General features: G+C 52.3%; 1 protein-coding gene and 1 pseudogene across 1 annotated transcript in view; one reads left to right on the top strand and one right to left on the bottom strand.

Annotated features, from left to right (window-relative positions):
- The window catches only part of LOC142911327 (protocadherin Fat 1-like), a 51,941-nt gene that overhangs the window by 27,262 nt on the left and 1,507 nt on the right, over nt 1-23,172 (bottom strand). The window contains exons 2-6 of the mRNA XM_076060318.1: nt 7,522-10,894; nt 7,268-7,392; nt 6,971-7,163; nt 6,610-6,674; nt 80-391 (exon numbers count right to left, since the gene is read on the bottom strand). Of these exons, the coding sequence (XP_075916433.1) occupies nt 80-391; nt 6,610-6,674; nt 6,971-7,163; nt 7,268-7,392; nt 7,522-10,774 (3,948 nt within the window). The 5' untranslated portion in view covers nt 10,775-10,894. The remainder of the gene's footprint in view (nt 1-79; nt 392-6,609; nt 6,675-6,970; nt 7,164-7,267; nt 7,393-7,521; nt 10,895-23,172) is intronic.
- On the top strand, nt 17,431-17,751 carry LOC142911330 (selenoprotein W pseudogene; annotated as a pseudogene).

The following is a 23,172-nucleotide window of genomic DNA, read 5'->3' as shown; positions in this document are numbered from 1 at the left end:
ATCACGCGTGTCTGCGTGTGGAGGAGGGAGGAAGCGGGATGCGGGGGGAACAGGGTGGAGGATGGAGTATGTCCCTGACCTCCATGGTGTCGGATGTCCCCGCACGGTGCAAGTTTCTCCGGGTGAAGAGGATTCCGATTCCTTGATAGCCGTCCATGCGATATTTTACTTGTGGCGATATGTCGTACGCTATCCTGGCGTTGTCGCCCGAGTCGGCGTCGGTGGCATAGAAACGTGCGATTTCCACCTCCGTTTCGTCATCCGCCAACACCACGTAGACGTGCTGGAGGTCCCTGGGGAAGCGTGGGGTGTGGTCGTTTCTGTCCAAGACGTTCACCGACACCACCACCCTCGTTTCAAGCGGGGGCACGCCGGTATCCACGATGGACACCTGGCACCGGTGGGACGGACGCACGCACAGACACACATGCACAACAACAACCGCCATTCAGCCACTAAGTGGCGGTGACATCACCACGATGCTTGTGCCAGGCTATGTGCACGTTGAGGCCACGTGAAGCATCGAATGCCTGCTGACACGAGGTCACGGGACAAACCCAGCAGGTGCCATGGGTCAACTGACTGGCTGATGCACAACATGTGCCCACTTGCAGTGCTTTAGCCACCCGGCACTCCGCTCGTTGTTGAGCATCGCTCCTCCGCCCTCCATTGTTGGAGGGCGGCTGCCTCCAACTGCCCAGTAGCGTCCTTCACGAGCCTCCTCCACAGAGGCCGATCTTGACACCTCTGGTACCAAGTCCACGCAGCTCCACACCCTCCTATACCACATCACTCTATCTCTTCTCCAACCCACAACTGCCCTAAAAAGACACACACACACATCGACTTGCACACTCATACGACGCACACGCATATGGACTCGCACACACATTACTTTCATATTTACTAACTTTTAAAATAATAGTTTTCTATCTGCGTGACTTAAGTGAAAGAAGCAAGGGGGGGAAATGCAGGCGTCTGCCATGAGTAATTCAGAGTGAGGGCGATGGTGTCCCAACATTTTTGTGCAAACATTTTGCGCGAGCAAAAAATAAATAAATTGGTAAATAAATGAAAGTCAACGAAAACATCTAATTATCCTACCTGTAACTATGAGCTGATGTGCACCAATTAAGCATAATTGACATGTCACCGCTCAACCCCCGTACTGAGGGGGCAATTGTAAATATGTTAGAATGAAGAAGACGTAATAATAGCATTCAGTGCAGGGATATGAGGTGGCTGCTGGTTCCTCCAAAGTACAGGAAATGCGATGATTCCCCTCAGAGTAGTTGTTTTGTGAGCAGGACAGTGATATTTAGAAAAGTAGCTATTTTGAAAGAGAAAACGTCTGCATAAGTGTCATTCCCTCGCGCATAAAGACGTGGTCGCAATAATAGCCATTTATATAAATAAGCGCACTTTATCTATCCGCTGCACTTTCCGTCGTTTTCATGCAGGGGCCACTGCAAACCTACGCTTCGGTGTCGATTCCCAGAGTCGACTTAGCCCCCACCGACACGACTTTGCCATTTGTTTGGCGACGAACGACATTTTCCCATTATCCCCACATACGCCATCTTATATATAAAAGTCTTCGCGTGCGCGCGCTTGCGGGGGATTTGGCTCTCAAACGGTGGGGTTCAAGTCCGAAAAAAATTGCCGGGTGGCACGCCCCGAGCCCCATGCTTGGTATAGGCTATTCCGTTTTCCCAGCCGTCAACTTAAAATTAGTTTAATTAGCGATTTAGTGGCATTCTTATTTTATTTACTTACTGCACGAGCTCGACCGTACCAACTGACGCCAATTGCATGCACTGCTGTAGGGAAAGCACACTATGCACTGCTGTAGTAATAGCACGGACCACCACAGTCACTATGCACTGCTGTAGTAAAAGCAGGGACCAAAGTCCGTATGCACTCCAGTAGCTAAAGCAGGTACCACCACTGTATGCACTGTTGTAATCATACCAGCTACCACGACAATATGCTTGCACTGCTGCAGGGAAAGCAGGTACCACCACGATATGCACTGCTGTAATCATACCAGGTACCAGCACATTCAGTATGCACTGCTGTTGTTAAACCATGTACCACCACAGTATGCACTGCTGTTATCATAGCAGCTACCACCGCAGTTAGTATGCACTGCTTTTGTAAAAGCCGCTACCACCACTGTCAGTATGCACTGCCTTTGTGATAGCAGGTTCCACCAGTCACGAGGCACTGCTGTAGTGATACCACAAACCACCACAGTCGGTTTGCACTGCTGTAGTTCAAGCAAGTACCACCACAGTCCGTGTGCAGTGCTGTAGTTCAAGCAGGTACCACCACAGGCCGTGTGCACTGCTGTAGTGAAATCAGGTACCACCACAGTCGGTATGCACTGCTGTAGTCATAGTGCATACCGTCGTGGTGTGTGCATAAGTCCATGTGTGTGCGTGGTGTGTGTGTGTAAAAAAACTACTCTTTTTTAATTAAGTTACTTCTTTCACAGTAATAATGCCTGTGTCTAATTCCATGTGTGTGTGTGGGTCGATGTGCATGTCTGCGGCCATGTGTGTGTGTGAGTCAATGTGTGTGTGTGTGTGCGTCGCTCCTTGTCAGTCAGTGTAAGTAAATTTCTTTCTATTTGTGTGTTTTTTGGTCCATGTGTGCGTGTGAGTCCATGTGTGTGTGTCTGTACGTACGTGTGTGTGTGTGTGTGCGTACGTCCATGTGTGTGCGTACGTCCATGTGTGTGTCTCAGTCCATGTTTGTGTGCCTCTATGTCCGTGTGTCAGTCCATGTATGTTTGTGTGGGAGTCTGTGTGTCAGTCGATGTGTGTATGGCAATGTGTCTATGTGTGGCAGTCCGTGTGTGTGCGCGTCGATATGTATGTGTGTGCAAGTTCATGTCTGTGTGTGTGAGTCTATGTATGTGTGTGTGTGTCACTCGATGTGTGTGTGTAAGTCAATGTGTGTGTGACTTGATATGTGTGTGTGTCAGTCCATGTGCATGTGTGTTTGTCGCTGTGTGTGCGTGGCTCCATGTTAGTCAGTGTTAGTCCATTTCGTTGCATGCCTGTAGGTCCATGTGTGCGTGTTAGTCCATGTGTGCTTTATTCACTTGCTCAGGGCCTATGATACCATCATTAGGCCTGAGCTCTGGGTTGCTCCTCGTACTTTTCGAGTCCCTGACCCTCTGCTCACGATCCTTAAGGACCTTCATGATAGTGAGCGGTCCCACATCAAACTACGTAACCATGAATCAGAGCCACTCACTGTACATCTTGGGGTGCGACAGGGATGTCCACTGCCTCCCACAATCTTTTACATATATTTGGACCACGTATTTCGTTAAGCCTTCAATGCCTCTACCGGAAGAATTAACATCTGGTACAGATACAATGGGAGGCTCATCGATGCCCGGGTGCGGTCAATCGATGGCTCCCTATTGGCCAACCACGTTATGTATGCCGATGGTCTGGTAATTAATGCTCACTCAGAAGAGGAGCTGGACGCGCTGCTGCTCAACCTGGAGCTTGCCACTAAGAGGTGGGGCCTTGCCATCAGCCCCACCAAAACTAAGCACCTGCCTGGGTATTTTGTACCATCGGACAATCCACCCCCATAACTCACAATTGGTGATGGGCCAGTTGTAGAGAGTGCAGAGTTTCCCATACCTGCCCAGTGTACTCATGACTGGCTCCGGTTTAACACCAGAGGTCTCACTCTGAATCAGTTGAGCGGCATTATCTTTTCATCGGCTGTGTAACACTGCGTTGAAGCTACCTGGTCTCTCGCTCCGCACGAAGCTCCACATCGTCTCGCCCATGGTCATTCCCTCCCTTCTCTACACTTGCGAAACTTGGACCCCCCTAATGCAACATTTTCGCCGGTTACAAACATTTAGGTAGGCCTGCCTACGATCCTTCCTGGGTTTAACCAGGCTGGATTGTGTGATGAGCTCACAAATACTTGAAAGATTTGGACAAAGTCCCATTGGTGACCTCCTACGCCAGGCAAGGCTGCGTTGGCTGGGCCATGTAACCTGCATGGCCAGGCAAGGCTGCGTTGGCTGGGCCATGTAGCCTGCATGCCCAGCCACCGCATGCCTAAACACCTTTTGTTCCGCCGGATCGAAGGTCTCTAAACGGGCGCTAGAGAAGAGATGGAGTGATATGCTACAGGACGATGTGCAGCTGAGTGGACTTGTCGATGACTGGTACCAGCGGTGTCAAGGTCGGTATCTGTGGAGGAGCCTCGTGAAGGATGCTACAGGCCAGTTGGAGGCAGTCGGCCTCCAACAACAACGGAGGGCGGAGGAGCGACGCTCACAAAAACGAGCGGTGCACCGTGTGGCTAAAGCACAGCAAGTTAGCAGGGTACAGGGCACAGGTGGTGCATCTGCCAGTCATCTCAGTCGACCTGTGCCATCTGGGTCTGCCCCGTGACCTCCTGCCAGCAGGTGTTCGACACTTCACGTGGCCTCAAGGTGCACATAGCCTGCCACAAGCGTTGTGATGATGTCACTGCCACTTAGTGGCGAATGGCGGCTGTTCTTGTGCAGTCTATGTATGTATGTGTGAGTTGATATGTGTGTAACTCTGTGTGTTTGAGTCGATTTGTGTATATAACTACATGTGTCTCTCAAGTTGATGTCTGTGTGTGTGAGTCCATGTGTTTGCGTGCGTGTAAGTCAGTGGGTTTCTATGTGTATGGGTCCATGTCTGTTTGTAAGTCCATGTGTGTCTGCCTTTTTCGCCCGGGCAACACCGGGTACTAACCGCTAGTCTAACCTATAAAAGGCATTTTTTGTCTGTCTGTCTCTCTGTCTGTCTGTCTGCATACGCTCAATTGCGAGGGATTTGGCTCTCGGACCGTGGGATTGACGTCGAAAAAAATTTGCCGGGCGGCACGCCCCAGGCTCCGCGGTGGGACTAGGCCATTTCGTTTTCCCATCCGTCACCTTAAAAGTGGTTAAAATCGCGTTTTGGTGCGATCTATCTTAATTTAGTAATTTACTTTTGCCGACCGGCTCGCAACAAAGCACGCCGTTGCACATGCGCGAAACGCTGACGCGAGTTTCCCCCGGCAACGGGCGCGCACGCCGTCGCTGCAGGGTGGACGCCATTTCTCACTCACCTTCTAAATGCAAACAAAATTTACACGCGACGCCGAGGTAAATTCATCAAAGTGTCACGTCCTCTTCTCTCCCCCCCCCACCCCAATGTGTGCAATTACTATTATAGGGTCGGTAGATACTAAAATTATCGTGCCTTTACACGATTATTCTAGCATGGGGGGGCAATCTAGGCGAGGCCGGGGGCTCTGCATGGTACTAGGCCTCAACACGCCACTCTTGTCAGGTGAGGACTTTGTGCTATAGAGTCGATATACCCAGCGTTGCCCGGGGCAAAAATATATTTTAAAACTTCTGAAAACTTAAAAACATAACATACCAATGCAAATATATAACTCAGTAATTTTAAATTCAACCTGAGCGCACCAAGAATCGATTCTTTAAATCGCACAAAGGAATCGAAGATTGTAGATTTTTTTAGAATCGCATATTCTCGTTTAATATACAGTAAGTTGGTTGCATGTCGGCAAGTATGCTAAACAATTCGAACAGACACACATTCACAAATTTCCCTTTCATATATAAGATAAAGTCACCATGTACTACTGTAGTGAAAGCTGTCATCATAGCAGGAACCACCATAGTCGGTATGCACTGCTGTAGTCATAGCAGGATACCACCAGTCAGTATGCACTGCTGTAGTGAAAGCAGGAACCACCACAGTATGCACTGCTGTAATCATAGCAGGTCCAACCACAGCCAGTATGCACTCCTGTAGTGATAGTAGAAACTGCTATCCAGTTGGTAGATACTGCTATAGAGTTAGTAGATACTAACAGTCAGTATATACCACTACGGTCAGTAAATACTGCTACAGTCAGTAAATACTACGACACAGTCAGTAGATACTACTATACAGTTAGTTGTTACTACTATAGGGTCGGTAAATACTACTGTAGGCCCAGTAGATACTACTACAGTCAGTAGTTACTACAGTCACTAAATACTACTAAACAGGCAGTAGCTACTACTGGCTCAGTAGATACTACTATACAGTCAGTAGATACAACTACAGAGGCAAGAGATACTACTTACTCTATTGTATTAAGGGTGTGTAGGTATATATACCTACGCGGGGATAAAGATATTTTTTGAGGGGGTGGGTCGACAATTTTCAGAAACCTTTTAGATCAACTATGTACCCCACACTTTCTATGACTTTTTGGACTTGTGCAAGCCTCTTATAATTTTGTTGGTGGAGAAATGGACAAACGGCCCACCGGGCTTTCACAATACCTTAGTATCTGTGTATGTATATGTAAGGTTTTTAAGAGAAGTTTTGAAATATATTTTTTTTTACCCGGGCAACGCCGGGTACTTCCTGCTAGTAGGTTAGATAAAATACTGTAGGAGCCAGAGGACATCCCTGTCGCAGAAACGGCTCTGACTCCCGGCCACGAAATTTTACCTGGGCCCGCTCACCATCATGAAGGGTCAGGGACTCCCCATCACTACCACCACCACCCTCACAGTGACTCTCTCACCTCTAGCTCGTACTCCGCCTGCGTCTCTCTGTCCAGCGACTTGTCGGGGGTGTTAGATATGACGCCTGTGCCGAGTCGGTTCACCGGAGGTCAACCACAACCATATGCCGGCCGGCACATGCACGCACGTGGTGGGGCGGGGGGGGGGGGGTGGGGGGAGTTCGTTATCGTGATGTCGGACTCTGTTGAGTCACATCGCGTCAAATGGAAATGCGTCGATAGTAAATGTTGCTGTATGTTAGTGCTGTACTAGTAATGAATTGGCACGTTCTGTGGTGTATAGAAGTGTCGTGTAGTGTCCACCATACACTACAATTGTAAATGTTGTGAATTTGCTCTCCTCCCCCACCACCGGACGCACCTGACGTTTTGTTTACGGTGAACATTCCCTGTGGGTCTCCACTAACGATGTTGAATGTGAGGCCCTTGCCCCGGGGCACGCTGTCCTTGTCTGGGTCCCAGGCTTTCACTTGGAATATAACAGAATGAGAGTTCTCCATAGCGTCGGCCTGGTTCCACGTCTGCGACACCCACGGGGGGTTGTCGTTCACGTCCTTGGGTGGGGGGGGGGGGGGAAACCACACACGGTACTCTCATCGTGCCGTTTTAAAACGCAGCGGCGCGTACGCACGTGTTGAGTGCGCGCGAGTTTCCGTACCTGCACATCCACGTAGATGTGCAGTGTAGAGAAGCGTTGGAAGACTCCGCGATCCGTAGCGCGCACCTCGAGCCAGTAGCTTCTCACCGTCTCGCGATCCAGCGGCCGCATCGTGACGATCACCCCTGCCGTCACGAAACGCCGTGAATGACACGCAGCAGAGACGGGCGCCAGCGTGAGCCGTCAGCCGGCGTCATGAACCATGAGGAGCAGGGAGGAGGGTAGTAGTGGTGGTTGTAGTGGGTGCGGTCTACCGGTCTCCAGATGAATGCTGAAGACCCCCAGGTCGGATCCGCCCACGAGGGAGTACCGCACCTCCCCGTCCAGACCCTCATCGTGGTCCGTGGCCGTGGCGGTGAAGATGGCAGTCCCCACGGGGATGTCCTCTGGCACGCGTTTGCTGTCCATGGAATACGCGAACCGCGGGGCGTGGTTGTTCTCGTCCACGTCCGTCACTTCCACCGTCACCCGGCAGACGGTCGACGGTGGCCCCCTGGGGTCGCCGTCGTGCGTGGCCACTGTTAGGTCGTAGCGGCGTCGTCTCTCAAAGTCGAGCGGCCGTGCCAGCTGCAGGGCCCCGCTCGTCTCATGCACCGTGAACGTGCCGTCCCCCTCGTCCACGCTAACCAGCGTGTAGTGCACCTCCCCGGCCGGCCCCACGTCGGGGTCTCGAGCGTCCAGCCAGCCGAGGACGGCCCCCACCGGGACGTCTTCGGGCACGCGGAGACGGAGGGGGTCCGGCGCGCACGTGGGCGTGTGGTCGTCCACATCATCCACCGTCACGATCACCGCGGCGACGGAGGAGAGGCGGCTCTCTTCCGGCACCAGGTCCGACGCCTCCACCAGCAGCGTGTGCTCGGCGCGCCGCTCGCGGTCCAGCGGCGCCGCCACCTCCAAGGCGCCCGTCTCGGCGTCCACGCGGAAGAGGTCGGTGTCGGACAGCAGGCGGTAGCGCACGGAGCCCGCGTCGCCCTCGTCGCCGTCGGCGGCCTCCAGCCGGAGCACCTCGTGGCCCGGCCGCACTCTCTCCGGCACCCGGACCGCGTAGGCGCGCCGCGAGAACTCCGGCCGGTTGTCGTTGACGTCCAAGATGACGACCCGGACAGTGGCGCTTGCGGAACGCCGCGGCGTGCCCAGGTCGTGGACAACGACGTTCACGGAGTAGGAGGTGACGGTCTCGTAGTCAAGCGGCACCAGGACCCTCACGACGCCGGTCTCCGCGTCCACGGCGAAGCCGCTCGCCCCGCCGTCCGTCAGGGCGTACAGCAGCTTCCCCTCGAAGCCGTCGTCCGGATCCTCGGCCTCCATTCGGATGACCTCTGCCCCGACGCGCAGGTCCTCGCGGACTTCCACGGCGGCCGCCGGGGCGGCGAACGCCGGCGCGTGCCGATTGACGGTGCTGGCGGCGACAGGGCGCGGGCGGTCTCGCCGTTGGTCCGCCCGGTGGAGCATCTCGCCCATCCTCTGGGCGATCTCCGTCGCCACGCACTGCAATGACGGCCTCCAACCGGGACGGGCGTCCAGGACCGAGATGTTCAGGAACGTCTCTGCCGAGAGCTCCCCGTCGGTGGCCGTGAGGCCGAGGTGAAAGGCCCCCGCCGGCCCGACGGCGACGTCGGCGAGGGAACGCGCGAGCGTCACGACGCCAAGGGCGTCGTCGAGCGCGAAGAAGCCGCCCTCGTTCCCGGACGCAATGCCATAGAGCACTGGCCGGAGGTCGTCGGCGTCGATGGCCAACACGGTGAAGATCGGCTCGCCAGGCCGGAGGTCCCGGGGGATCTCACCCACGCAGTTCCTCACAAAGACGGGCGCATTGTCGTTCACGTTGGCGACGCGGACAGGCGCGATCACCTCCGCCTCCCGGCGGAACGGAGTCCCCCAGTCCGAGGCTCGCACGTGCAGCCAGTAGACCCCCGCCGTCTCGTCGTGGTCCAGCGGCCCCGTCGTGACGATGATGCCCGTGAAGGGGTCAACGGTGAATGGGCCGGGCTCGGCGTCCGCCAGGCCGTACGTCACGCGGCCGTCGTACCCCTCGTCCTTGTCCGTGGCGTGCACGACGAGCACGAACGTGCCCGTCGGGACGTCCTCGCTCAACGAGGCGAAGTAGTTGGGCCGCTCGAAGACCGGGGCGTGCTCGTTGTAGTCCACGACGTCAATCGTGACGCTGGCGACGCCCGAGCCGACGTCGGTACCGACGTTGAACGCGAGGCGGCGTCTGTCGACCGCCGCCAAAGACTTGCGGACGGAGACGACCCCGGTGGCGGGGTTCACGGCGAAGAAGTAGCCGTCGGCGCCGCCTCGGACGACGTACCGGCAGCTCCGCGCGCCGCAAGAGGCTCTGACCGCGAGCACAACGGCGCGGGGCGGAGACCGCCGCTCGACGGCGCCCGCGTAGACGCTCCGCTCGAACGCGCCGGCGGCGCCAGTGGCGCCGCCCTCCCGGACCGTGACCCTGACGGGCCGCGAGTGCTTGGGCGACCTCCCCCCGTCGCGCGCTTGCACGGTGAGGTTCACCCCGAAGGGGAAGTCCGCCCAGTCCAGCCGCCCCGAGAGCCTCACCGCGTAGGTCGAGCCGGGGTCGGTTCCGTCCGTCGGGGCGACGGAGAACGCCCGGAGGGGGTCGCCGGCGATGATCTCCACGGCGCTGATCTCCCCCGCGGGGCCGCCGTCGTTGTCCTCCACGGCGAGCTCCGCGTACGAGGCGGCGGGGTCGGCAAATGACGCCCGCGGCCCGTGGGTCGCGACGACGGCAATGCGCGGGGGGTCTTGGTTCGCCCAGACCACGTTCACCGTGATGCGCGCCGAGCTGGACAGGCCACCGCTGTCGACGGCCAGCACCTTCAATATGTACATCCCCCAATCATCGGGCTTCAGCCTCTTGACGAGCATCACAGCGCCGCTCGTCGGGTGCACGGCGAACACGCGATCTGCCATGGCGTAACGGATGCGCCCGTTGGGGCCCTCGTCAGCGTCCGTGGCGGCGACGCGAACGACGACGGTGCCCGCCGGCGCGTCGTCGGTGACGAAAAGGCCGACGGTGCTCGCCGGCGCGTTGAAGTCGCTCGCGCCGTACGATGACATCGAGAACAGCGGGCTGAATTCGTTGCGGTCCATCACCCGGACGTAGACCGTGATGAACGCCAGACAACGGCGGCTCCAGGTGACCGCCCTTATCCCCAGTACGTAGCCGGGGCGCTCCTCGCGGTTCAACGGCACATTCCCCGTGCGGATGCGCAAGATTAAAGTGTCACCCAAGTGCAACCCCTCTGCCGTGAACCCGGCCCCCTCATCCCCGGATACGATGGAGTACGTGGGTATGAAGCCCCAGAGGCCGATGTAGAACCCCATCCTGCTGTGGCTCTCCACATACGTCCTGGGCGCGGAGTTCTCGTAGACGGTGGCATTGTAGAAATATCTGGCTAAGGGCGGCTCCGGCTGGCCGCCGCACGGCGGCAGCAGCAGCAGCAGCAGCGGGAGGAGCGCCGAAGCCATCTTGTTGGGCGTCATGGTCTGCACTCGAGAGGCAATGACGACAATGATGACACCGAGCAGCGGTCGGAAAGGCGGGTGCCGCGAAAGTCTCCGGGTCCGTTCGGTGCTCCCAATGGGGTATGGGTCCTCCTCATCCTGTAACATGTCAGATCAAGACCAAATATAAACCAAACAATTTTAAGTTTGCCAGGCAAGGCGCCCCCCACCGAGCTACCGGGTAGCGCTTTTTCAGTAGCGAACTGGCCGTCGTAAACGATAGCTCAGCAAAGTGGCTCATCATCGTCGTCACGTGGCCAAATACCAGGCGCAGTAGTTAACATCTCCTAGCCACCGTGATGATGATGAGAGATGCAAACTCCAAATCTACAGCAGCAGGCGTCTTCAGGGTTGGGATCGAACCCACGACCTCCTGCGTACCAGGCGAGGGAGGTGACATCTCCCGACCACCTTTTCCAGAGACCCATTCCCAACGTGGACATTTGCGGCGGCCAAATTACTCCTCAACAGTCGCTCGTTCGCAGTGGCGGAGCCAGTGGGGGTTCGGGTGGCACTGTTGCATATATAGGCCTTTTTCCATTTTTTGTTTTTGATATTAATGATTTTGCCAATATTTTTTTTTCATATAATCACTTGCGGGGTCACTGGGAGCACAAACAAACGGAACCCCCCCCCCCTCCTTTCGAGCAGCTGTCTTATCACTCTCGCAAAGATAATAACACCCTCCCCTCCCACCAACGGAAACGGTCAGTCATAAAGTCAAATAAAAAAACACACACGCCCCCCCCGGACGAAGGATAACAAACAGGCGTTTCGTTTTGGTTAATTTTTTCATGCTTCTGCTAAATGGTAAAAATTCCAAAACTTAGCGACCAAAGATGAAGCTAACATTATCGATCCTCACACTCACTCCAATTAAAAACCAAGCCACAATCTACATCAGTGGATCATTACTCATTTATTAATTCAATACTAATGTTATTTTCACCTTTAATAATTTTCTACACCTGACCGAAGCATCAAGAATAATTCTAGCAGTCAGGGTTATTCCTAAGCCAAAACGAATCCTCTATCCTGGGGATATCAGATACTAACAATAACTCGAGAACAAACAGCACAAACCCAGGATACAGACGGTGGAGAAAAAATTTACCCTGAGAAATACGTGATGATAATGTTAAATCACAAATCTTGGGAAACAAACCAAATAATCATTATGCAGTATTGAACCGAGGGTTATCCGGAAGAGATGAGGCGAAATAGGTAAAACTTACACAACCAAGATAAACTGTATCCCATAGGAAAAGAGCCTCCCAACCTTCTTTGTCTTCCCGCAGCACGGGATAGCAAGGAATGTAACGCCCAGAGCGAGGGAAATTACTCTTTTATTGCAGGGGGGCATCTGTGTTCCACGGATGAAAAGATGGCTTGGGGAGAGACACAGATGGCTTAATAAATGACACACACACACACGGACACACTGACACCCCCCCCCCCACCACAACACAGAGCGAGATCAAAGGAAGTTCCGGTCCTTTGTGAAGAAGGCGAGCAGAGAAAGAAATTTTGGCATAAAAAGAGAGACACGGGCCATGCATCACTATCGCAGCTACCAGCGGCAGAAGACGGCGACCATCAGCTCGACAAGAAGACACACAGCAGCTCGGAAGAGGACAGCAAGCCAGCTCCGGGTCATGGCCTCGAGAGCAACAATGCGTGTGGTGCATCGCAGAGAAGAGGGGCGAGGTGATGCTCTGTGCCGAGTTCGGCATGGACCGACAGAGTATCGCTGAAAGTTATTCTCAGCGTCAAGCAATCAACCTCTAGAAAAGGGCGGAGAGGGTCAAGCATCGGCCAAGCCAGCCTTGTAGAAAACCATCTGCACGAGCAATCGGCACCGCCAGAGAGAGACGGAGCAAGAGCACGCAGCAGCGCCACCAGCGCCACCAAGCAAGGGTGCCAGCTGCCAAGCATTGTGCCAACTTGGCTCATCCAGCAGGGGAAAGAGCCTGACCAGCCGCCCGTGAGTAAGAGTGTCAGCGCCAGCGAGCGCGCAGTGGGTTCGACCCACACGCACACCGACCAGCACCAGCTGGGAACCAAGACAAGAGATAGGGAACCAGCCGTCGTTCGTATACCCTCCCCCACCCTCACAAACCCACGACGCACCCGGCGTCTGCTCACACAATAATTTACCAAAGAGACAATCCAACGCACCCACACAATAAGAAGACTAATTATAAAAGTGCATGAACCATCAGCTGGCCGTGAAGGCATCCGCGGCTCAGCGAGTGATAAGAATTTACTTCTAATCGCATAAATTACCAATAGATTCATCGATACAAACTAAACTTTTGAAACCTTCGTCACGAATCTACACGCTCACAGAGATAACATCGTGTTAAACCCATTTCTTTAGCATGTAATCTTGTCTACGAATTAATTAAAGCTTAGCCAAAGATAAGAATCTCCCGTAGGAGGGCACGCACCCCGTCGCATACCCTTATTCCAAGACATTTAGTTAATTATATAATCTTGCCGATGAATCTATTGACGTATACTTTTGCCTTTGGGGTATAATTTGCTTTTATTGCCTTTCGTATAAATATCGTTGCGTGCCTGTTTTAAAGACTCTCCCTATCACCAACTAAGCTCGAGTTACGTGGTTGAATTAATCATATGTGCGGTTGCCAAAGTGAAACAACGCAACCATTGATGGTTAAATGTACCGCTCACTGAGGGAAATTTCCCCGATGGTACCGGGGGTAATTCCAAGCATGAGAGTTCGCAAACACAGAAGTGTTTGAGTGTTTCTTTCTTGAGTTCATGCGTAATAATCTTAATAACTGTATCCTGCGGTGAGATTTGAATTTGGAGACCTGACATACACACTAATACATAATCAGCAAATGTTAAAGCAAGAATAATCGTATTATACTGATTGATAATACAAACATAGACAACGAAGCCGAGCTTAATCTAGCATACTTACAGCACACCTGCATAACTTCATACAATTCATTTTATGATCCCGATTGATGATACGACCCTGAGCAACAAAGCAAAGCCCAATTATCATAACTGCCCACATTAGCATACTCGCATACATTTATACGATTCTCCAATTAGCATAATTTATGCACATAATTACATCAAATTACATAATTTCGGATAATTACACATTTTTCCAAATTTAATTTAATTTTTATTATTACGTGCCAGGGACTCTATGAGATGATAGGATATTAGTCCCAGTCCATAATTGGCAATAAGTAACGGCAAAGCAGTTATAAGTGACTCAGAATTGTGCACAGTCGTGTATAGAGTACACTACACATTATTATAGAGTGTAGTAGCAGTGGCAGTAGCGGTAGTAGTAGTGGTAGTCATGGTGATAGTAATAATGGTGGTAGTAGTGGTAGTTAGTGGTGATAGTAGTGGTGGTAGTAATAGTGGTGGTAGTGGTGATCATAGTAGTGGTAGTAATAGTGGTGATCATAGTAGTGGTAGTAATAGTGGTGGTAGTAGTGGTGGTAGTAGTGGTAGTTGTAATAGTAATAGTGGTAGTTTCAAGTTTCATTTATTAGGTATAGCCCTGTGAGCCATGTGGCTCTTAAGTCGGGTGCAACCGCAACAAACAAAATTTGAACACAGAACATCCCAAAGCGACGACGCGCAACAGAAACATCCTGGAATAAACCAGCAAATATTCTACACAAAAAAACTTATTAAAACGCTGTGTGTTAAATCAATGTGGTGCAAGCCAACAACAACAACCATAAGACAATTTAGATTAACCATATGTTTTCGAATCACCAAAATAAAGCTGTAAAAACAATGTAACAACAGTAATCATAGGAACTGTGAATTTAAATTGAACAATAAACGATATACATAACACGTACGGCAAAAAAACTGCAGCCATAGCTGGCAGCACGACACTCCCAGTGTATGATGTGTGAGTCAGCAGCAGAGTGAGTGAGTGTATGATGTGCGAGTCAGCGTATGAAGAGTGAGTTAGTGAATGATGTGTGAGCGAGTGTATGATGTGTGAGCGAGTCAGTGGCAGTGTGAGTGAGTGTATGATGTGCGAGTCAGCGTATGATGTGCGAGTCAGCATATGAAGAGTGAGTCAGTGAATGATGTGTGAGCGAGTGTATGATGTGTGAGCGAGCCAGTGGCAGTGTGAGTGAATGATGTGTGAGTCAGCGCACGATGTGTTAGTCAGCGCATGATGAGTCAGTGTATGATGAGCGAGTGAGCCAGCAAACAATGAGTGAACCTGTGTATGATGAGTGAATGGGTCAGTGGTTGTGCGAGTATATGATGTGTGAGTGAGTAAGCGCATGATGAGCGAGTCAGTGCATAATGTGTGAGTGAGTCAGTGTATGATGTGTGAGTGAGTCAGTGTATGATGTGTGACAAAGTCAGTGCATGGTGTGAGTGAGTCAGTGTATGATGTGTGAGAAAGTCAGTGCATGGTGTGAGTGAGTCAGTGCATGGTGTGAGTGAGTCAGTGTATGATGTGTGAGTGAGTCAGTGTATGATGTGTGAGCGAGTCAGTGTATGATGTGTGAGTGAGTCAGTGCATGGTGTGAGTGAGTCAGTGCATGGTGTGTGAGTGAGTCAGTGTATGATGTGTGAGTGAGTCAGTGCATGGTGTGAGTGAGTCAGTGCATGGTGTGAGTGAGTCAGTGTATGATGTGAGAGTGAGTCAGTGTATGATGTGTGAGTGAGTCAGTGCATGGTGTGAGTGAGTCAGTGCATGGTGTGAGTGAGTCAGTGTATGATGTGAGAGTGAGTCAGTGTATGATGTGTGAGTGAGTCAGTGTATGGTGTGTGAGTGAGTCAGTGCATGGTGTGAGTGAGTCAGTGTATGGTGTGTGAGTGAGTCAGTGCATGGTGTGAGTGAGTCAGTGTATGGTGTGTGAGTGAGTCAGTGCATGATGTGTGAGTGAGTCAGTGTATGGTGTGTGAGTGAGTCAGTGCATGGTGTGAGAAGTCAGTGTCGGCTCCCTCTGCTTGCGCCGTCGCCCCGCCCCCCCCTGACTCCGTCGGCCCCCCCCAGCTCCGTCGCCCCCCCCCCCGGCTCCATCGCCCCCCCGCTGGCTCCGTCGGCCCCCCCCCAACTCCGTCGGCCCCCCCCCCCGGCTCCGTCGCCCCCCCCGGCTCCGTCGCCCCCCCCGACACCGTCGGCCCCGCCCCCACCTCCGTCGGCCCCCCCCTGGCTCCGTCGGCCCCGCCCCCCCCCTCCGTCGGCCACCCCCTGGCTCTGTCGCCCCCCCCCCCAGCTCCGTCGGCCCCCCCCTGGCTCCGTCGGCCCCCCCCCCCGACTCCGTCGCCCCCCCCCTGGTTCCGTTGGCCCCCCCCAGCTCCGTCACCCCCCCCCGACTCCGTTGCCCCCCCCTGGCTCCGTCGCCCCCCCCCCCCCAGCTCCGTCGCCCCCTCCCGACTCAGTCGGCCCCCCCTGGCTCCGTCGGCCCCCCCCGGCCCCCCCGGCTCCGTCGGCCCCCTCCGTCGGCTCCCTCGGCCCCCTCACAAACGGCCTCGCCAGCCGCTGCTGGCCGCGCGCGCCTCAGGTGGCCATCTTGCGGGCTGCGCGGGCCCGCGCTGCTGCTGCATTCGCAGCAGCAGCGCGGGCCCCGTCGAGTACACGCTGCCGGGCGGCGCCGCGCCGCAGTAGCGCGCCAGCCGCGGCGCCGCCGCCGTGCCGCCGTCGTGCAGCGTGAGGGCGTCGTAGCGGCACAGCGGCTCTCTGTAGGCCCCCCCACACGTCTCGTAGGCCCCCCCCCACACGTCTCGTAGGCCCCCCCACACGTCTTGAAGGCCCCCCACACGTCCTGTAGTAACCAGCACTGCAGGTGAAGGAGGATTTGGTAGGTTCCATTTGGTACGTGACAGAGGTTGTGGAGGGAGGCTCAATGCACATACTGTTCACTTTATCACTAAATTAGAACTTAAACACCAAATTACACTAACTTAAACTTCACATTTTTCACTTAACAATTCATGTTTACTTAAATACTACATTATTTTACACCACATTACTCGCTGTCGGACGATATCAGCTGATGTGGCACTTCGCTGCTGACAGAAGCAGCAAACAGTGAGTGATAGTAGTGGTAGTAGTGACAGTAATAGTAGTGGTAGTACGAGTGGTGGTAGTAGTTAGTGGTGGAAGTAGTGGTAGTAGTAGTTAGTGGTGGTAGCAGTAATAGTAATAGTGGTGGTAGTAGTGGTAGTAAGAGTGGTAGTTAGTGGTGGTAGTAATAGTGGTGGTGGTAATAGTAGTTAGTGGTGGTAGTAGTAGTGGTAATAGTGGTGGTAGTAGTGGTATTAAGAGTGGTGGCAGTAGTAGTGGTAGTTAGTGGTGGTAGTAGTGGTAGTAGTAATAGTGGTGGTAGTAGTAATAGTTAGTGGTGGTAGTAGTAGTGGTAATAGTGGTGGTAGTAGTGGTAGTAAGAGTGGTGGCAGTAGTAGTGGTAGTTAGTGGTAGTAGTAATAGTGGTGGTAGTAGTAGTGGTAATAGTGGCGGTAGTAGTGGTAGTAATAGTGGTGGTAGTAGTAGTGATAGTGGTGGTAGTAGTAGTGATAGTGGTGGTAGTAGAGAGGGTAGAGGGAGAGAGCGAGGGAGATAAGACGCGGTTTCAGTGACGGTGCAGAACAGGCGTTTCGGCCTCAACCACCTCTACAGCAGCTATGCCGCTCAAAATACACATCGTTTATTGTTGGCGCCTGAGGGTACCGAAGTCGGTTTCACCACCTCAAGGATGAACTTGCAACCGAGTTCCCTGGAGAGATAACTGGTGAGGGGACCCCGACACAGACTGTCTTCCAGGAGGTGCAGATTGTGGGAGGGAAACTTCTCCACTCCAAGGCCAACGGCGATGGGTTTGTAGACTCGGATGAGAAGCTACAAAAGATCTTCTTCAGTGGAGTGGAGAAAGCCCTCGAAAAGAAGTAGCCAGAATGTGTTGAAGCAGAAGCATGCTTTGCATATTCTTGGTTCTTTCGGTAAAGTCACCACGTAGAAGGGAAACAATAAAAGAATACAAATATAAAACAATACAATTCTCACGACGTTTTCGACTGCAACACAAGCAATCATCATCAGGTGTTTTCTCACGACGTTTTCGACTTGTGAAAACACCTGATGATGATTGCTTGTGTTGCAGTCGAAACGTCGTGATCATTTTATTGTTTTATATTTTTATTATTTTATTGTTTCCCTTCTACTTTACCGAAAGAACCAAGAATATGAATCCCTGCAGTCACTAAGGCTTAAAATCAAAACATGCTTTGCTTCTTAACAGAGGTAAAGGCTTGTCTGTGTCGCTAGTTCTAAAGAAATGTATTGATGTTAAAATAATGTATGATTCAAAGCTAGCACATTTATAGTAAGAAATCAGTCAGCATGTGTTAAATAGTCCACTGCTGTATACAAAGCTTTAGTTAAACTGGCACAAGAGCAAATGTAACTTTTCAGTGAATATTATTACATGAAAATAATATCTTACATTAGCACGTACAATTTGTTTTCTGGGAGTTTATATATATCCAAATTATTAATCATTACCAACAAATGTACTTGGTTTCCACGTCTCATTTGCTCTTTTTTAAAGTTAACTCTGACTAAAATGCAAACACATCCTTTGTTCTGATTAACAGCTCCATAAATCTTTTTTTAAAAATCTAGATTTTTGTTTTAACCACTGCCTCCTCTTGCTCTCCAGTGCCTTAATCGTCATAAAAAATGGGTTTGTTTCATACATTGCTAATGGGAGGTTTCGTTGTTCGCGAATGTGCATCGTTTAGCTTGAGACCCAGCCAGGCTTTTCCTGGACAAATATAAATTAGTTCTGGATCCTAAAAAAAAAGCTAATACTGACTCAATCATCATACGCTGACTCGCACATCATACACTCACTCACGCTGCTGCTGACTCACTCACACATCATACACTGGGAGTGTCGTGCTGCCAGCTATGGCTGCAGGTTTTTGTCGTACGTGTTATGTATGTCGTTTATTGTTAAATTTTAAATCACAGTTCCTATGATGACTGTAGTTACATTGTTTTTGTAGCTTTATTTTGGTCTGGTTGTGGTGTAATAGTTTTCTGCGATGTAGATTCATATTTTGTGTGTTTGCGGTTGCACCCGACTTAAGAGCCGCATGGCTCACAGGGCTATACCTAATAAATGGAACTTGAAAAACTTGAAACTTGAAAACTTGTTTTTGTGACCCCCTATGGTGACAGCTTTAACAGGACTCGTGGTCGTTTCACCGTGAGCCGGCGCCGGATGAAGGAGATGGCTCTCAGCGCCCTGCCACGATGAACAAACCACCAACGAGTTAAACTCTTGTCAACCGTCTCCTCTGCATACACATCTATCACTTTGTTGCAACTGGGGAGGAGAAGCTGGTGTTTTTTTTATTGATTTTAAATTTCACTTGGGGGTAGGTATGTTGTCAATTGTATCGTTTAATTCCCGCGCAGACTTTACTTCGAAAATTGGTCTTCAATAAACCCGCGATCTTGATAGAATGCATTGAATCAGAAGCAAGACTTTGTTGTGTTTACTGTTCTAAAGTATGTGTTTTTTTAATAGTTTCAATTGTTGGGCTTAACTGTTAACTGTTTCTTCGAAAAAGCAAATAATTGAAAACACGAGTTGCAGGGGTTTAACTTTGGCTAATCATTGTCCCAAACTAATGAAGTTTTGTAGTAATGGCATGCATACATGTCCTAATTGGTATTGGCAGTAAACACAATGCATTCAGAGTCTTCAATACATATAAACATTCACGAGTTTCAAAAACCATTCCGGACTGGGCCAGTCTGATATTTGACAACACTTTTTTTTAATTGAGCATACATTGCACCATTTATATCAACGTTGATTAGCCAAAACCAATTTCAAGTATGCTGCTGCAGTGGAGTCGTCGTGCAGTGCATTTCACACTGCTGAAAATAATCCCACACACTTGGTTCCCCTGATCACAACGGAGCCATTTACATTAGCAGTGTCGCCTACTGTATTACAGTGAAGCTACACTGTACTCGGCAGGGATTTTGTCTTAACGCCTATGTACAGTGAGGGAAAAAAGTATTTGATCCCCTGCTGATTTTGTACGTTTGCCCACTGACAAAGAAATGAGCAGTCAATCATTTTAATGGTAGGTTTATTTGAACAGTGAGAGACAGAATAACAACAAAACAATTCCAGAATAACGCATGTTAAAAATGTTATAAATTGATTTGCATTTTAATGAGGGAAATAAGTATTTGACCCCCTCTCAATCAGAAAGATTTCTGGCTCCCAGGTGTCTTTTATACAGGTAACGAGCTGAGATTAGGGGCACACTCTTAAAGGGAATGCGTCCTCCTCGGTCTCAGAGTCCCTGGAGAAGCTCGCGGTCGTGACGAGAGCCATCACCAGGGAACGCGTCCGTCGTGAACGACGCCCTCGAGAAAATTCTGATGGACAAACCATTGGGCTGACGAGCTAAAGAAGTACTTGACAGACTTTCCCGCTGAATAATTCTACATGGAGAAGACTCAACCCTCAATCGTTGCGAGTCTACTGCCAAATTGCTTGTCACAATTTACTTTACAGTTACGAGCCGCGAGTAAAAAAAAAATAGCATTTCGTGCAAGTCGTGTTTTTCGAATAACAAACCTTGCCAATGTATACAGGAGATTGTAACTTTCAGTTATTTTCATTTAAAGATGTATAAAAGGTTGCAGACCATCAAACACCGAATTCTAAAAAAAGGAGAGGGAAAGAGAGAGAGAGAGGGAGAGAGAGAGGGAGAGAGAGAGGGAGAGAGAGAGAGAGAGAGGGGGAGGGAGAGAGAGAGAGAGAGATATGGGCAAAGTGCACACCAGGCTGTTGTGCCAACAATACACCTGGGGGAGCACCAGACTGAAGAACGCGGACATCACCGACATGGAAGCCCGAGTCCTCAATTTGGAGGGTCGCCTCGCCGAGGACAGCGACCCTGCTCTTCTCCAAGAATACGAGGAGAATAGGGAGCGTCTCAAAGGGCTACATGAGGAGCAGACGAGGGGAGCGTTTGTGCGATCCCGGGTGAAGCTCATCACGGACCTCGACACGGGATCCCCACTTTTCTACTCCCTCGGGAGGCAGAATGGGAGACGCAAATCCATGGAGTTCCTCTTTGATGGTGACGGTGTCCTGGTGCACGAACTCCAGCAGAAGTCGACCATCATCAGAGACTTCTATGGCAGCCTGTTCTCCCCTGAAGAAACATCAGAACCGGCCCAGGCGGAGGCATGGAGTGGTCTACCCACCCTGGGGGAAGACGGGAAAGAGCTGCTAGAGCAAAAGCTCACCAGGACTGACCTTGACGCAGCTGTAAGAGGACTGGCCCCAAATAAATCCCCAGGGTTAGACGGCCTAACAGGGGAATTTTACGCCGCTTTTTGGCCATCCCTGCGGGAGGACTACAGAGAGGTGCTGGAGGAAGCCTCAGTCACTGGGGTGATGCCTCAGTCTTGGAGGAGGGCGGTGCTCACTCTGCTTCCCAAGAACGGAGACCTGAGGCACCTACAAAACTGGCGTCCGGTCTCCCTCCTGAACACAGACTACAAAATATTGACGAAGGCTCTCTCCCTGCGACTGAAAGGGGTGATTGCACAAGTCGTACACGGGGACCAGTCCTACACCATCCCCAGACGAACCATCCACGACGGCATCTTCCTGGTCAGGGACCTCATCGCGGTGTCCCAGAGGTTGGGCATCCCAATTGCGTTTCTTGCTCTTGACCAGGAAAAGGCTTTTGACAGAGTGGACCACAAGTACCTGCTGGGAACCCTCAAGACCTTGGGTTTTGGGGATGCCTTTGTCCGAACGATCCGCCTACTCTACACCAAGGCGGAGTGCATGATCAAGATCAACGGCGCCCTCACTGCCCCGGTCAAATTCGAGCGAGGAATGAGACACGGATGCCCATTGTCGGGCCAACTTTATGCCCTGGCATTAGAGCCTTTCCTGAATCTCATAAGGCGGAGACTCAGCGGCCTGGTGCTGAGGGAACCAAGCGTCAAGTTGGTCCTGACGGTATACGCCAACAACGTCCTCCTCATCCTGCGCTCCCTGGCTCATGTCGCCCTGCTGCATGAGTGCCAGGAGGTCTTTTCGAAAGCCTCCTCATCAAAGATGAACTGGCAAAAGTGCAGCGGCCTGCTGGTTGGAGCGTGGGACATGACCGAGTGTCCCGAGAAGGCAAAAGCCATCAATTGGAGCACAACATCGCTGCACCACCTGGGGGTGTTCCTCGGACCAGAGGAGGAACCACCGCAGAGGAACTGGGTCGAGCTGGAGAAGGTGAAGGAGCTGCTGGCCACCTGGAGTCGCCTGTGCAAGTTCCTCACCTTCAGGACAAAGACGTTGGTGGTGAACCAGCTGGTGACGTCCATGCTGTGGCACCGACTCTTCTCCCTGCACCCCCCCATGAGCCTCGTCAACGCACTTCAGAAGCGAGTCCTCGACTTCTTCTGGTCGGGTGGAGGACACCGGGTCGCGGCTGGGGTCCTGGCCCTGCCACTGGACGAGGGCGGTCATGGGCTGGTGTGCGTGCGGAGTCAGCTGGCCACCTTCCGACTGCAGGCAGCGCAAAAGTTCCTGCACGCCGCCCCTGCACCCGCCTGGAGCGTCACGGCCTCCTTCCTCCTGAAACAGCTGGGGGGTCTGCAGTGCTCCAAGTAACTATTCTACATGGACCTGCAGGGCCTCCCACTGGGACAGCTGCCACCCTTCTACAGAAGCATCCTGCAGACATGGAGCTCCCTCGCCGTCAGGAGGCTGAACCAACTGCAATCGGCCGAGGATCTGGTCTTCGAACCGATCCTCAGGAACCCACAGACAAAGCTGCCATCCACCACCACCACCCCTGGCATAGAGAGGCGCCTCGCCAACGCGCGGCTCACCAGGATGGGAGATCTTGTGGAGCCTGAAACAAGGGGCCGGTGGTTCGGACCAGCAGACGTGGCCGCAAAGACAGGGCTGCAGTCGCTCCGGGTGGTTGTCTGGATCCTGGCCGAAGCCAAAGGGGCCTTCTCAGCGGCAGCGGGGAGAACGCCCCCCATCGGCGTTGGGGATGACGAGGCCCCTCTCGATCCCCCTCCACCGGAGCTCTCAGTCGTGCCACTGCATCGCCAATGCCGACAAACGAAGGCGGATCACAACCTGTGCCGGCTAGAAGACCTACCGGAGGTGGCCTTCGCAAATGTAAAGAGGAAGGTGCTCTACTCCTACATGGTCCGGTTCCACCAACAGGACACCCTGAGGAGCCACAAGGACCATGCCTGGAGTAAAGCCCTGCCCTGCGTCTCTCCGGAGAGGCCTCGCTGGAGGCAACTCTACTGCAGACCGACGCACAACCGCATCGGC

This window comes from Petromyzon marinus, unplaced genomic scaffold (assembly GCF_048934315.1).
Source record: "Petromyzon marinus isolate PM22_M1 ecotype Great Lakes invasive population unplaced genomic scaffold, UKy_Petmar_22M1.pri1.0 PM_G_Scaffold_18, whole genome shotgun sequence".
In the NCBI taxonomy this organism is placed as follows: Eukaryota; Metazoa; Chordata; class Hyperoartia; order Petromyzontiformes; family Petromyzontidae; genus Petromyzon; species Petromyzon marinus.
This window is presented reverse-complemented; position numbering and strand designations above follow the sequence as displayed.